The sequence below is a fragment of the Martes martes genome (assembly GCF_963455335.1).
Source record: "Martes martes genome assembly, chromosome: 1".
NCBI lineage: Eukaryota > Metazoa > Chordata > Mammalia > Carnivora > Mustelidae > Martes > Martes martes.
Genome location: NC_137888.1, coordinates 113,523,019 through 113,539,818, shown reverse-complemented (window position 1 = coordinate 113,539,818; position 16,800 = coordinate 113,523,019). Strand labels below are relative to the sequence as shown.

The 16,800-nt window shown below is 38.6% G+C and overlaps 1 protein-coding gene across 1 annotated transcript in view; it reads left to right on the top strand.

The window, feature by feature from the left end:
* The window catches only part of ATP13A4 (ATPase 13A4), a 131,226-nt gene that overhangs the window by 47,496 nt on the left and 66,930 nt on the right, over positions 1–16,800 (top strand). Inside the window, exons 4-7 of the mRNA XM_080818045.1 lie at positions 2,913–2,983; positions 3,075–3,155; positions 9,025–9,094; positions 10,588–10,722. Of these exons, the coding sequence (XP_080674171.1) occupies positions 2,913–2,983; positions 3,075–3,155; positions 9,025–9,094; positions 10,588–10,722 (357 nt within the window). The remainder of the gene's footprint in view (positions 1–2,912; positions 2,984–3,074; positions 3,156–9,024; positions 9,095–10,587; positions 10,723–16,800) is intronic.

Genomic DNA, 16,800 nt, shown 5'->3' with positions numbered 1-16,800 from the left:
ACTCCAGGCAGAGATGACTCCTGCTAGGGGAATGTTAAAGATATTTGAAAGGTCTTTGATGGGATCATTCTTCTCACTCTGTGAGGAATGGACTAAAGAAATTATCAGGAGATAATGGAGCTTTCTATTTTCTGGCCTGAGGTAAAATTTACCAGTAACCTCTTTATTCTCCGTTATTGCTGCCTTCACCTGTTAATGTTCTGTGTCCCTTATATTTTATTAGCTTCTCAATCTCAGTGTGGATTTAGGCTCCCTAATGGAGCAGGGCCCTCACATTCTCCCATAGCATGCCCTTTAAACATGTCCTAACTCAGAATTTTGAACCTAGGGAATTAATAAAGGAGGCAACCCTCACTTTCTTCAGCTTGAATCTTGACAGTGATGGGATTTTTCAGATCTTCTTCTGAGACTTGTTTGAACATTATATCCTTTGAGAGACTGGACTTTGGAGCCAGATGGGTTTGAGTTCAAATTTGACCCTGGCTTCTTAATAGGTGTGTTCTTGGGCAAATGATTTAATCAAAATGAACTTCAGGGATGAAAGGTGGAGTAAAGGTGAAATTAATGCCTGTTGTGCCAGAGGATGATGAACAAGACTAAAGAGAATGTGTGAAAGGCCCCCAAGTCCTCAACAGACAGTAGCTATGAGTACAGTCCAGCTCTGCTTACAGAATTACAGGGACTGAACAAGAATGGCAGGTGTGAGGCAGGAAGCGTGAAGTCCCAACGTGGGCCCTGACTGCCTTCACGCACTTTTTCCTTACTCTATCCTGAAGCTTGTGAAGGAAGAATCCCTTCCAGTGGCAGTGCACTCTAACTTTATAGATTGAATATCAATTGGAAAATGGGATTTTTAAAAATTTTTTTTAAGATTTTATAATTTATTTGACAGATAGAGATCACAAGTAGTCAGAGAGGCAGGCAGAGAGAAAGAGAGGAGGAAGCAGGGTCCCTGCTGAATAGAGAGCCCGATGTGGGGCTTGATCCCAGGACCCCGGGAACACGACCCGAGCCGAAGGCAGAGGCTTTAACCCACTGAGCCACCCAGGCGCCACTAGGATTTATTTTTTAAAATTATTTTGCAACCAATCTTGCTGAAATAAGTCCATTCTGTAAAATAAAACATACAGCATTTAACACTCTTACTGGGTAACTACGAATGTGTGTGTGTGTGTGTGTGCGCGCACATCCATGTGTACACACATGAATTTATTGAATGGTGTTGAGATTCATTTAGTGTAACCTAGGTGTTGGAGCTTAGGGATTTAACCTCTATTTCTAGTTGTCATGTTGTTGTACAAAGCATTCATTCACTTATTTACAAAAAAAAAAATGTGTTGAACCCTTATTATATTTCAGCTATATGCTCTACCCACTTCTAGAATTTATCTAACCTTTATATGGACTATCCTATTCATGGGTATAGAACATACTCAGAAGAGCTGCGGTGGCTAATTGGCCCAATTGCCTCAATTGATTCATGTAGAAAAATTTACTTGAATTTCTCAAGGACACAATTATCAGAGAAGCTGTAAAAGGAAGAACACCGTTTCTCGACTTTGTACATTAGAACTATCTGAAGAAAATTTAAGAATATTTATGGCCAGGTTGCAACCCAGACAAATGAAATAGGAATCACCTGGGGTTGGAACCTGACATTAGTATTTTTCAAAGCTTGCTAGTTACTTCCAGTGGGCAAAATGAAGTTATAAGCATGGCTCCATAACCGTATGACAGTCTCACTTTGTGCTCAGTTGCATCAGTTACATCACCAGGTGACAGAGATTCAGATGTGCATATAAAGTTGCTTAAAGAAATTCAGAAACAAGAATGCCTAATTGCCATCAGCATGAACCTTACTTTCCCTTCTTACTGCCCACACCCTTAGACCCTGACTTCCTGGAGCACATTTTCTTGCAATAGCCTGCTCACTGTCTTCTAGAAACTGCTCTCTGTCTAATCTTTGTCATTGTCTCCTCTGTAGTTCTCTCTGAAAGTCCATTGCCTACAAGAAAATGCCCTAGATACCTCACCCTAGCATTTAAGGCTGTACGCTCTTTATTTATTTATCTTTACCTTTCTAGACTCATTCTCCAGTCCTAGTCAAATGGGCCCACTCATTTGTCCCTCCCCATGACTAACTTGTGCATAATCTCTTTGAAATGCCCTCTTTCCTTCTCATCTGAGCAAAAGTCTTCTAACCCTTCAGGGCTGCAACTCAGACGTCATCTCCTCCATGATGACTTCAGACATCTGTCCTCTCTGTATTTCTACATTTCAGTACTACAAATTTTACTTTATTGTATTTTTATTTCTTTGACATGTATATGTTTGACTGTATGGTATAGTTTTCTCTCTCTGTTTTTTTGAGATTGATTTTTATTTATTTATTTGAGGAAGAGAAAGAGAGAGAAAGAGGGAATGTATGAGCAGAAGAAGGAGGGTCAGAGGGAGAGGAAAAGAGAATCTCAAGTAGACTCCAAGCTCAGTGCAGAGCTCTACCTGGGACTCCACCACCTCATAATCCTGAGATCGGGGCCCTGAAATCACGCACTGAGCCAAAACCAAGAATCGGCCACTTAACCGTCTGCACCACCCAGGTGTCCCCAGTTTTCTCATTTGTAACATTTTCTTCCCTTGTTGGGTTATCAAATAGTGGAATGCAGAGACTAAGTTTTAGTCACATGCTTATCCATATAGTAGACCCATGATACACACTGACTGAATGATAACTTCTAATAAAGAAGGCCATTTGTGTTATTAGGGAAGGTTGACGTAAGTTAGGAAAGGATCATTTGAATTATATTAGGGCTCTATCCTTGCTTCTTCCCCAGATGCTTCTTTAGCTACTGAACTGCAATGTATTTACAAATCCTTAAACTAGAGACTTTCTTAGTACTTTTCTTTTGCAGGTGAGATGCATAAAAGTGCAGAAAATAAGATATGTTTGGAACAACTTAGAAGGACAGTTCCAGAAAATTGGGTAAGTTGTTTTGGCAGTTTCATTCAAAAGAGAGAAATTTATCTCAAAAATATTATTTCTAAATATGTTTTTCTCATTATTGTTATTTCAGTTGTTTGGAAGACTGGCTCAGTTCTGCCAAGATACATCTAAAATTTGGATCAGGTCTAACAAAAGAAGAACAAGAGATTAGGTACCATGCCTCCTGTTATCTACATCAGCTCCAAAGGACAGTTACCATTAGCAAATAGAGAGCCCAGTGCATAGTTATCTTAGCTGGTCAATATCAGAAAACCTTGTAATGCTCTATACAGTATGGTTAAATTAAATGCATGCACATATATTATTTCACTTCATTAGAGCAACCTTGTGGGGGAGGTAGAACAAATGTCCTTATCCTCCCAGTGTAAAACATGAGAAATCTGAGGCTCACAGAGGTATGATGGCCCAAGCAAGGTCACACAGATGGGAGGTGAAAGAAGAAGAGGAAGGGCACAGTGTGGAATGTTTAGAATCTCTCAAAATCTCACTGTGTGGTTTTGAGCGGGTAACCTCTCATCTCTGGATTTGGTTGCTTAATTATTAACGAGGAGGATTCTATAAAGTTCTTGCTGGTTCTAAGTTTCTATGATTCTTACATTCTCCTCCACCCCGTTTCTTAGTAATTGGAGGGACCTAGAGCCTTGCCATCAGCATCACCTAGAAACTTGTTAGAAATTCAGAATCTGGGGGCACCTGGGTGATTCAGTTGGATAAGCATCTTCCTTCAGCTCAGGTCATGATCTCAGGGTCCTGGGATCAAGCACCACATCGGGCTCTCTGCTCAGCAGGGAGCCTGCTTCCCCACCTCTCTCTCTGCCTGCCTCTCTGCCTACTTGTGATCTCTGTCAAATAAATAAATAAATTCTTAAAAAAAAATAAAAGGAGTTTAGAAGTTTTCCTTCCATTTCTATTTTTCGGAACAGTTTCAGGAGAACAGGTATTAATTCTTCTTTAAATGTTTGGTAGAATTCCCCTGGAAGCCCTCTGGCCCTGGGCTCTTGTTCACTGGGAGATTTTTAATGATTGCTTCAATCTCCTTACTGTTTATGGGTCTGTTCAGGTTTTATACTTCTTCCTGGTTCAGTTTTGGTAGTTTATATGTCTCTAGGAATGCATCCATTTCTTCCAGATTGTCAAATTTGCTGGTGTATAGTTGCTTATAATATATTCTTATAATTGTTTGTATTTCTTTGGTGTTGGTTGTGATCTCTCCTCTTTCATTTATGGTTTTATTAATTTGGGTCCTTTCTCTTTTCTTTTTGATAAGTGTGGCCAGAGGTTTATCACTCTTATTAATTCTTTCAAAGAACCAGCTCCTAGTTTTGTTGATTTTTTCTACTGTTCTTTTGGTTTCTATTTCATTGGTTTCTGCTCTGATCTTTATTATTTCTATTCTTCTGCTGGGTTTAGGCTTTCTTTGTTGTTCTTTCTCCAGCACCTTTAGGTGTAGGGTTAGGTTGTGTACTTGAGACCTTTCTTGTTTCTTGAGAAAGGCTTGTATCGCTATATACTTTCCTTTCAGGACTGCCTTTGCTGTGTCCCAAAGATTTTGAATAGTTGTGCTTTCATTTTCATTTGTTCCTATGAATTTTAAAAATGCTCCTTTAATTTCCTGGTTGACCCATTCTTTAGTAAGATGTTCTTTAGCCTCCATGTATTTGAGTTCTTTCCAACTTTCCTCTTGTGATTGAGTTCTAGTTTCAAAGCATTGTGGTCTGACAATATGCAGGAAATGATCCCAATCTTTTGGTAATGGTTGAGACCTGATTTGTGACCCAGGATATGGTCTATTCTGGAGAAGTTCCATGTGTACTAGAGAAGAATGTGTATTCTGTTGTTTTGGGATGGAATGTTCTAAATATATCTGTGATGTCCATCTTGTCCAGTGTGTCATTTAAAGCTTTTATTTCCTTGTTGATCTTTTGCTTAGATGATCTGTCCATTTCAGTGATGGGGGTGTTAAAGTCCCCTACTATTATTGTATTATTGTCAATGTGTTTCTTTGATTTTGTTATTAATTGGTTTATATAGTTGGCTGCTCCCATGTTAGGGGCATAGGTATTTAAAATTATTAGATCTTCTTGTTGGACAGACCTTTTAAGTATGATATAGTGTCCTTCCTCATCTCTTATTATAGTCTTTGGCTTAAAATATAATTTATCTGATATAAGGATTGCCACCCCACCTTTCTTTTGATGTCCATTAGCATGGTAAATTGTTTTCCACCCCCTCACTTTAAATCTGGAGGTGTCTTTGGGACTAAAATGAGTTTCTTGTAGATTGAATATTGATGGGTCTTGTTTTTTATCCATTCTGATACCCTGTGTCTTTTGATTGGGGCATTTAGCTCATTTACATTCAGGGTAACTATTAAAAGATATGAATTTAGTGCCATTGTATTGCCTGTAAGGTGACTCTTACTGTATATTGTCTCTGTTCCTTTCTGGCTTGTTACTTTTAGGCTCTCTTTTTGCTTAGAGGATGCCTTTCAATATTTCCTGTAGGGCTGGTTTGGTGTTTGCAAATTCTTTTAATTTTTGTTTGTCCTGAAAGCTTTTTATCTCTCCTTTATTTTCAATGATAGCTTAGCTGGATATAGTATTCTTGGCTGCATATTTTTCTCATTTAGTGCTCTGATTATATCATGCCAGTCCTTTCTGGCCTGCCAGGTCTCTGTGGATAGGTCTGCTGCCAGTCTAATAATTTCACCACTGTATGTTATAGACCTCTTGTCCTGAGCTGCTTTCAGGATTTTCTCTTTGTCACTGAGACTTGTAAGTTTCACTATTAGATGATGGGGTGTGGACATATTTTTATGGATTTTGAGGGGGCATTCTCTGTGCCTCCTGGACTCTGATGCTTGTTCCCATCACCAAATTAGGGAAATTCTCTGCTATAATTTGCTCCAATATACTTTCTGCCCCCCTCTCTCTTTCTTCTTCTTCTTCTGGAATCCCAATTATTCTAATATTGTTTTGTCTAATGGTTTCACTTATCTCTTGAATTCTTCTCTTATGGTCCAGTGGTTGTTTGTCTCTCTTTTGCTCAGCTTCCTTATTCTCTATTATTTGGTCTTCTATTTCACTAATTCTCTCTTCTACCTCATTTATCCTAGCAGTAAGAGCCTCCATTTTTTATAGCACCTCATTAATAGCTTCTTTAAAAAATTTCAACTTGGTTAGGTTTTAGTTCTTTTATTTCTCCAGAAAAGGTTTTTATTTCTCCAGAAAGGGATTCTCTAATATCTTCCATGCTTCTTTCATGCCCAGCTAGCACTTTGATAATCATCATTCTTAACTCTAGTTCTGACATATTACTAATGTCTGTATTGATTAGGTTCCTAGCCATTGGTACTTCCCTCTTGTTCTTTTTTTTTTTTTTTTTTTTTTGGTGGTGAGTTTTTCCACCTTGTCATTTTATCCAGATAAGAACAGATGAATGAGAAAACAAAATGCTAATAAGGTAGCAATGACCCCAGGAAAATATACACTAACCAAATCAGAAGTGACCCAAAACTGTGGGGAGAAGAAAGGGCGAAAAAAAGAAAAATATATATGTATGTATATTGGACTGGTGAATAGAATAGAGCCACACACTTGATTTTGGGTATATTTTGGTCTCTTAGAAGAAACTACCTCCCAAAATTTTAAAGAAAGAAAAACTTATCTATATACAAAAATAAGATAAACACAATGAAGGGATGGAATATGACTGTAAAGATGAAAATTAAAAAGGATTTTAAAAAAGGAGCTGATAAGAAGTTGGTTAAAAGAAAAAAAGAAAAAAGAGGAAAGAATGTGATCAGAATGGAGACTAGAACAAAGCCATGTGCTAGATTTAGGGTATATATTGATCTATTAGAAGAAACTGTATCCCAAAATTTTAAAGAAAAAAAAATCTTAAATGTGTACAAAAAATAAGGTTAAATACAATGAAGGGATAAAATATGACTATAACAATGAAAATTTAAAAAGATTTTTAAAAGGTATTGATAAGATAAAATAGTTAAAAAACATAAAAATAAGAAAGAGAAAAATTCAAAAAACAGAATAAGAAAAAAATTTTTAAAAATTTAACTTTGGGGGCATCTGGGTGGCTCAGTGGGTTGGGGCCTCTGCTTTCGGCTCGGGTCGTGATCCCCGGGTCCTGGGATCGAGCCCCACGTCAGGCTCTCTGCTCGGCGGGGAGCCTGCTTCCCCCTCTCTCTCTGCCTGCCTCTCTGCCTACTTGTGATCTCTCTCTGTCAAATAAATAAATAAAATCTTAAAAAAAATTAACTTTGAAAGACTAAAGAATCATGGGGAAAAAATCCATGAATTCTATGTGTTGCTTTTCCCTAGCTCTGGAATTCTGCAGTTCTCATTGATTAGTGAACTTGGTCTTGGCTGGATGTTCTTGTTGATCTTCTGGGGGAGGGGCCTGTTGTAGTGATTCTCAAATGTCTTTGCCCGAGGCAGAATTGCACTGCCCTTGCCAGGGGCCAGGCTAAGCAATCTGTTCCTTCAGTTCACTCTCGGTAGCTTTTTTTTTTTTTTTAATATTTTATTTATTTATTTGACAGAGCAAAAGATCACAAGTAGGCAGAGAGGCAGGCAGAGACAGAGAGGGAAGCAGTCTCCTCGCTGAGCAGAGAGCCTGATGCGGGGCTCAATCCCAGGACCCTGGGATCATGACCTGAGCTGAAGGCAGAAGCTTAACCCACTGAGCCACCCTGGTGCCCCTCTCAGTAGCTTTTGTTTCCTGAATGCTTTCCATAGAGCTTTGAAGGATGGGAATGAAAATGTCAGCCTCCCAATCTCCAGCCCAGAGGAGCAGAGAGCTCAGGGCCCCACTCCTCAGTGCGCCCTCAGAGAAAAGCAGTCAATCACTCCCTCTCCTTGATCCCTGGCTGTGCTCCGTACTCACCCGACCTGTGACTGAGCATTTCTATGCATGGTGCACAACCCCGTTTGGAGTCTCCAAACCCAGCAGATTCCTGCAGTGTTCTCCTGCACTGCTCCTCTCAGAGGAGGAAGGAGGGGTTCTCTCCAGATCTGCCACTTGTGGGATCCCTGCTTGAAGAGCAGTGGCCCGACTGTGCCTTGGATCACAGTTTAAGGTAACCTCCAGCTGAGAGACCTCTCTTCATCTCCCTCTCTGCAGCTGGCTTCCCTGCTCCGATACCTGGAGGCTCTGCCACACTCAGGCACCCCCAGTCTCTCTGTGACCCTAAGGGTTCTGAGACCACATTGTCCCCACAAGGGCTCCACCCCCTGCTGAGCTTCTGGAGGGATGTCCTTCAGTGGAGCAGACTTCTAAAAGTTCCGATTTTGTGCTCCGCTGCTCTCTCACTTCCCAGGAGCCGACCCCTCCCCCCGTGGTCTATCTTCCTGTATGTTGTTTTGGATTCACTTCTCCACACATCCTACTTTCCAGAAAGTGGTCAATTTTCTGTTCCTAGAATTCCTGCTCTTCTTCTCTTCAATCTCCTGTTGAGTTTGTAGGTGTTCAGAATGGTTTGATAACTATCTAGCTGAACTCCTGGGACCTGATGATATTTAGGTCTCCTACTCCTCTGCTATCTTGCCTGCAGCCCAATGTCCCCATCTTTTCTTAAAACAAATTCTGCATCTTCCCAGAGCTGAACAGGTGTAGGAAGGTAAAACGATTTTCTTGTAATTATCCCTCCATCCCACATCCACAGAGCCAAAGTTGGGGACAGAGTTGAGAGAGTGCCAATCTTGAAACTACTTTAATGAGGCAATGGCTAAATTAAATCCCCAAATTGCCATCAGGGAAATATTTAGACCCGAGGAAGAGTCAATTCAACAGATGCGAAAAGATCAAGTTTATTGTTTTTGGCCTTGGGAACTCTCCACTTCCTCAGTTATTTTGAAAAGGATGGGGACATTATGTAACAAGGGGGGGGTGGGTTTGTTGGTTGTGAGAGAGTGAAAAGAACTTTTTGTGAACAAATAAAAAGTGGGTTTCATTTTTATTATTAATAACTAACTAATCTAATCTATGATCTTTCTCTATAGGAGGTTAATATGTGGGCCTAATACTATTGATGTTGAAATCACACCAATTTGGAAACTACTCATTAAGGAGGTAATCAGTACTTTCTCTTTGTCCTGGCTAGAGAATAAAGGAGTTCAGTTCTAGTTAAAAGATCAAGAATGCTAGTTGTCAATACATAACTGTAATTTGGGATATTTAAAAAAGTACAAAGTATAGTTTCTTCCTATCTCTCTTCTACTCTTTTTCTTGGGGACCATCTTTTGTACATGTTGCCTGATACAGTATAAGATATGATGCTGATGTATCCACTTATCCTTTTATAAAGGGATAAACATACATTTCTTCTCCTTCTTTCCTTTTTAAACCTATGTTTCTTAGTCTGTCTCAAATTTGTGAAACTGAAATAATAATTAAAAATTTAAAAAACTCAGAACTTTTCTTATGAGCAACAATATACAATTTCCTCAACATCTAAAATTATAAGAAGAAAAATATCTGCTTGGACTTACTAGTTTTCTTCATCTCAGTGTGTGTAGGGGAGGGAAAAAAGGACTTGAACATCATTTAATGAGTTGAATTTTTCCTTTTTGACTCTACTACTGGGCTTATTTTTCATTTAGCCATGATTATTATAAAACTATAACCATACAGCTGTACTCTAGTTCTTTTCCTGCACTTCACTACTTCCTTTATAAAAAACATACTAAATTCAAGGTATTTTATGAATATTTCTAGCAAGTTTTCTTTCAGGAAAAGAAGGAAGCAGAAGAAACTGAAAGGAAATGTTTCTGTGTGTTCCTTCCCTAACCAGACTCAGGGAAAAATATTACCATCCTAAACAAATGGAAATCAACTAGAGAGTATTGGAGTAAGGGCACAAAGGTCTTAAGCCAAAACAGGCTAATGACTATTGGAGTTAGCATCTCCTTTCTCCACGGTGTTCTAGATATTCAGTGACAGTTTCCCACTTTCAGCTTGGCTTTTTACTACTGAGCAATTGTGGTCTTCAACTTAGCCATTAATCTAAGGTATTTTGATGGCTTTGAAGATCATAGATGGTGTGTCATAAGAAAGAACAACAGACTTGAGAACATTTTAACTTTGTAAACCTGGAGTCTTAACTTCAGCCTTCTTATGGCCAGTACATGTAAACAGGACCTGGTAATATTCACACCCGACACCCTTGCAATGGTCAGTATGAGGATCCATGAGACACTACTTTGTAAATGATAAGGTTAACAGTGATTTAAAGTAAGTGCTCCAGGGCCAGATTGCCTAGGTTCAAGTCCTAATCTTCGGCTATTGCAGCTGCATGACCTTGAGCAAGTTTGTCAAGGTCTGAGACTCAGCTTCTCCGTCTTTTTAATGGTGATAAGTAATAGCTTCTGGGTAACAAGGTAATTATGGAAATTAAAAGAGAAAATTCAGGTAAAGTTGCTTAGTGCAGTGCCTGGCATATGACAATTGCTGAATAAATATAATAAGAATGAGAATATTGTATAGGGTGATTTATGAAAGCAAACAAGTCAATGAATAGCTAATGTGAAGACTATTCCCTTTGTCTTCTGTTTTCCTGCCAACAGGTTTTAAATCCATTTTACATATTTCAACTCTTCAGTGTCTGTTTGTGGTTTAGTGAAGACTATAAGGAATATGCTTTTGCCATCATAATTATGTCCATCATGTCCATAGCTTTGACGGTCTATGATCTCAGAGAGGTGAGTTTTTTCCACCAATCTTGTGGCCACAGAAAGGGATCAGTAGGAACTTTATTGAAATTTTGTTAGAAAGAAGAATCAAGAAATAGTCATTGCTGACTCTACAATAAATGAGACCAGGTTTGTGAATATCTAACGCAAGTATTTATGACGAATAATGTTATTCCTTTTCCTTCTCTCACATCCCAATTCCTAACCTTCCAAGTTATGTTTTCGCCTCTTTAGTTTACTCAGGCTGATCAGCCAGAAGATACAAATTCTATGAATTGTGAATAAGTGAAAAAAATATATGCAGAGAACACTGTTAGATCCTGAAGATGGTGGGAGAGGGTGGAAGGTAGAAGAATCTATTTAATAATGACTCTTTTGCCCATTTTGTTTGGTTGGTACTTACTTGTTAAAGCCTGAGTCCAACACTTGGCTTTCTTTATGCCCACATCAGGGGGTCTAAGTGCTTTTGGGAAAAAGTCATGTAGAAGAGATTGGTTGATCACAGTCTCCCATTCTCAAAATTAAGGTTTCAAACCAATCTCTCCTCACTTTTTATGAGATGCCCAATTGCTCTTATTCCACTCCTCTAATTCAGCAGATAATCTCCCATCTTGTTCCACAAAGAAGATAGAAACTATAAGATAGGAATTTTCTCAACTCCCCACCCACCAACTCCCAAATGACCCTGTCTCTGCCTCCCTTCTGCCCTTTCCTCTTATTACAGAGGAGAAAGGGCCCTCTGCCTGTGCTTGCAATAGCATCCTTTTCCATCTGCTCAGGGTACTTATGTGGTCACTGAATGACCTCCTCAATCACTCCCCCAAGGGCCTTTCTATCAGCATTAAACATGCTCAAGGGAAGTAACAATCCCTTCTCTTGATAAATCTTCTACATTTAGCTACTACTCAGCCTCTCTTCTTCCTTTTATAGGAAAACTTCTTTATGCATGCTCTCATGATTTACTCATCTCCCTCTCACTTTTCGCTATACTGACCTGATTTTCACTTTTGTGACTCCATTAAAAAAACTTTTGTTAAGGTCATCACTACAATCCTAAGACCATAGGTAGTTTTAAAATTTTTTTTTAAATTACTTTTTTAAACTAGTTATTTTTTTCTTAGTAGAAGGAGTAATACATGGACATAATTTTTAAAAGACTCAAATAGAACAATACAGTGTAAATAAAAAATAAATATCCCCCTGACCTTGGTTCTCCCAGTATCTAGATCCCCTTTCTGAAGGCATCCACTGGGTCCAAATGTTCTACAATGTTTAGCAGTACTAAACACATGTACACTAATTTGTTTCACACAAATGGAAATACACTATGTACACTGTTCTGCACTTGCATTTTTCACCTAATATATCTTAAATATCATTCCAAATCTGCACAAATGTATTTTCTCTAGATGTACCATAATTTTTAAACCAGTTATGTTGTTGGATATTTAGATCGTTTCTGGTTTTTTGCTATTAAAATAATGACAATTCTTGCACATATACCTGTCCACACCTCCATATATATGTGTGTTTATAAATATATATAAATTATGAGTATGCATAATTTATATTACATGTAGTTATGTATATAACAGGTATATATGTCTACATATATATGACTTCTATGGAGATATAAAATTTCTATACTTGAAATTATAATTACAAACTAGATATATTATTGTAGAAGATGTGGTCAAAATGCCTCTTAAACAAGGAATACTAATTTACACTCCTTCCAATAGTAGATGAGTGTTGGTTTTCCTTATCTTTGCCAATATAAGTGAAAATAGAATCCCATAACTTTAACAGCATGTTTTCCATTATGACTGGAGCACTTGCTCATGTCCTAAGCTGTTTGTATTTTTTCACTGTGAACTGTATTCATATCCTCCATTAATTTTTATTGGATTGTCAGTCTTTTGTTTGCTGATTTTATAGTCCCCCTCCCACAGTGGACATTTTTTTTCACGTTGCAGCTTTCGCTAACCCCTCTCCCTTGCATTTTACAGTTAACTGCTCCATTGCTTCTTTCTGAAATGCTTTTTCCCTTCGGATTCAGAGACACACACTCTCATCCTCTCTAGTAGTTCTTTCTCAATCTTTTTATAGTTCCTCCTCCTCTACCTGGCTTTTCCTTGGGGAGGAGTGTCTCAACATCAAAACAATATGCAAACTATAGCATCATTATATTAGCATCAGGTAGTATCATTATATCATTTTCTACCTAGTTTTATTATTGCTTCTACTAACATTATGTCTCGTTGGCCTTTTCACATGACTATATTAAGAGATTCTTCATTATTCTTTTTTTTCCCCCATTTTTAAAACATTTCTTTACAGCATAACAGTATTCATTGTTTTTGCACCACACCCAGTGCTCCATGCAATACATGCCCTCCTTAATACCCACCACCTGGCTCCCCCAACCTCCCACCCCCCGCCCCTTCAAAACCTTCAGGTTATTTTTCAGAGTCCATAGTCTCTCATGGTTCACCTCCCCTTCCAATTTCCCTCAACTCCCTTCTCCTCTCCATCTCCCCATGTCCTCCATGTTATTTGTTTTGCTCCAAAAATAAGTGAAACCATATGATACTTGACTCTCTCTGCTTGACTTATTTCACTCAGCATAATCTCTTCCAGTCCCGTCCATGTTGTTACAAAAGTTGGGAATTCATCCTTTCTGGTGGAGGCATAATACTCCATAGTGTATATGGACCACATCTTCCTTATTCATTCGTCCATTGATGGGCATCTTGGTTCTTTCCACAGTTTGGCGACCGTGGCCATTGCTGCTATAAACATTGGGGTACAGATGGCCCTTCTTTTCACTACATCTGTATCTTTGGGGTAAATACCCAGCAGTGCAATTGCAGGGTCATAGGGAAGCTCTATTTTTAATTTCTTGAGGAATCTCCACACTGTTCTCCAAAGTGGCTGCACCAACTTGCATTCCCACCAACAGTGTAAGAGGGTTCCCCTTTCTCCACATCCTCTCCAACACACGTTGTTTCCTGTCTTACTAATTTTGGCCATTCTAACTGGTGTAAGGTGGTATCTCAATGTGGTTTTAATTTGAATCTCCCTAATGGTTAGTGATGACGAACATTTTTTTTTTTTTTTGCTGGTATATAGAAATAAATTTTTTATTTTTTTATTTTAATAAACATATAATGTATTTTTATCCCCAGGGGTACAGGTCTGTGAATCACAAGGTTTACACATTTCACAGCACTCATCATACCACATACCCTCCCCAATGTCCATATCCCCACCACCCTCTCCCGTCCCCCCTCCCCCCAGCAACTCTCAGTCTGTTTTTTGAGATTGAGTCTTTTATGGTTTGTCTCCCTCCCAATCCCATCTTTTCATTTTTTCTTTTCCTTCCTCCCCCCAACCCCCCCACATTGCATCTCCACTTCTTCATATCAAAGAGATCATATGATAGTTGTCTTTCTCCGATTGACTTATTTCGCTAAGCATAATACCCGCTAGTTCCATTAATGTCGTTGCAAATGGCAAGATTTCATTTCTTTTGATGGCTGCATAGTATTCCATTGTATATATATACCACTTCTTCTTTATCCCTTCATCTGTTGATGGACATCTAGGTTCTTTCCACAGTTTGGCTATTGTGGACATTGCTGCTATAAACATTCGGGTGCATGTGCCCCTTTGGAGCACCACGTTTGTATCTTTAGGATATATACCCAGGAGTGCAATTGCTGGGTCATAGGGTAGCTCTATTTTCAGTTTTTTGAGGAACCTCCACACTGTTTTCCAGAGTGGTTGCACCAGCTTGCATTCCCACCAGCAGTGTAGGAGGGTTCCCCTCTCTCCGCATCCTCGCCAGCATCTGTCATTTCTTGACTTGTTAATTTTAGCCATTCTGACTGGTGTGAGGTGGTATCTCATTGTGGTTTTGATTTGTATTTCCCTGATGCCGAGTGATGTGGAGCATTTTTTCATGTGTCTGTTGGCCATCTGGATGTCTTCCTTGCAGAAATGTCTGTTCATGTCCTCTGCCCATTTCTTGATTGGATTATTTGTTCTTTGGGTATTGAGTTTGATAAGCTCTTTATAGATTTTGGATACTAGCCCTTTATTTGATATGTCGTTTGCAAATATCTTCTCCCATTCTGTCAGTTGTCTTTTGGTTTTGTAAACTGTTTCCTTTGCTGTGCAAAAGCTTTTGAACTTGATGAAATCCCAATAGTTCATTTTTGCCCTTGCTTCTGTTGCCTTTGGCGATGTTCCTAGGAAGAAGTTGCTGTGGTTGAGGTCAAAGAGGTTGCTACCTGCATTCTCCTCAAGGATTTTGATAGATTCCTTTCTCACATGGAGGTCCTTCATCCATTTTGAGTCTATTTTTGTGTGTGGTGTAAGGAAATAGTCCAATTTCATTTTTCTGCATGTGGCTGTCCAATTTTCCCAGCACCATTTGTTGAAGAGGCTGTCTTTTTTCCATTGAACATTCCTTCCTGCTTTGTCGAAGATTAGTTGACCATAGAGTTGAGGGTCTATTTCTGGGCTCTCTATTCTGTTCCATTGATCTATATGTCTGCTTTTGTGCCAGTACCATACTGTCTTGATGATGACAGCTTTGTAATAGAGCTTGAAGTCTGGAATTGTGATGCCACGGACTTTGGCTTTCTTTTTCAATATTCCTTTGGCTATTCAAGGTCTTTTCTGGTTCCATATAAATTTTAGGATTATTTGTTCTATTTCTTTAAAAAATGGATGGGATTTTGATAGGGATTGCATTAAATGTGTAGATGGCTTTAGGTAGAATAGACATTTTCACAATATTTGTTCTTCCAATCCATGAGCATGGAATATTTTTCCATTTCTTTGTGTCTTCCTCAATTTCTTTCATGAGTACTTTATAGTTTTCTGAGTATAGATTCTTTGCCTCTTTGGTTAGATTTATTCCTAGGTATCTTATGGTTTTGGGTGCGATTATAAATGGGACTGACTCCTCAATTTCTCTTTCTTCTGTCTTATTGTTAGTATAAAGAAATGCGACTGATTTCTGTGCATTGATTTTATATCCTGACACCTTACTGAATTCATGTTTAAGTTCTAGCTGTTTTGGAGTGGAGCCTTTTGGGTTTTCCACATATAGTGTCATATCATCTGCAAAGAGTGATAGTTTGACTTCTTCTTTGCCAATTTGGATGCCTTTAATTTCTTTTTGTTGTCTGATTGCTGAGGCTAGGACTTCTAGTACTATGTTGAACAGCAGTGGTGATAACAGACATCCTTGTCGTGTTCCTGACCTTAGTGGAAAAGCTTTCAGTTTTTCTCCATTGAGAATGATATTTGCGGTGGGTTTTTCATAGATGGCTTTGATAATATTGAGGTATGTGCCTTCTATCCCTACACTTTGAAGAGTTTTAATCAGGAAGGGATGCTGCACTTTGTCAAATGCTTTTTCAGCATCTATTGAGAGTATCATATGGTTCTTATTCTTTCTTTTATTAATGTATTGTATCACATTGATGGATTTGCGGATGTTGAACCAACCTTGCAGCCCTGGAATAAATCCCACTTGGTCGTGGTGAATAATCCTTTTAATGTACTGTTGGATCCCATTGGCCAGTATTTTGGTGAGAATTTTCGCATCTGTGTTCATCAAGGATATTGGTCTGTAATTCTCTTTTTTGGTGGGATCCTTGTCTGGTTTTGGGATCAAGGTGATGCTGGCCTCATAGAATGAGTTTGGAAGTTTTCCTTCCATTTCTATGTTTTGGAACAGTTTCAGGAGAATAGGAATTAATTCTTCTTTAAATGTTTGGTAGAATTCCCCTGGGAAGCCGTCTGGTCCTGGACTTTTGTTTGTTTGGAGATTTTTGATGACTGTTTCAATCTCCTTACGATTATAGGTCTGTTCAGGTTTTCTATTTCTTCCTGGTTCAGTTGTGGTAGTTTATATATCTCTAGCAATGTATCCATTTCTTCCAGGTTGTCAAATTTGTTGACGTAAAGTTGCTCGTAGTATGTTCTTATAATTGTTTGTATTTCTTTGGTGTTGGTTGTGATCTCTCCTCTTTCATTTATGGTTTTATTAATTTGGGTCCTTTCTCTTTT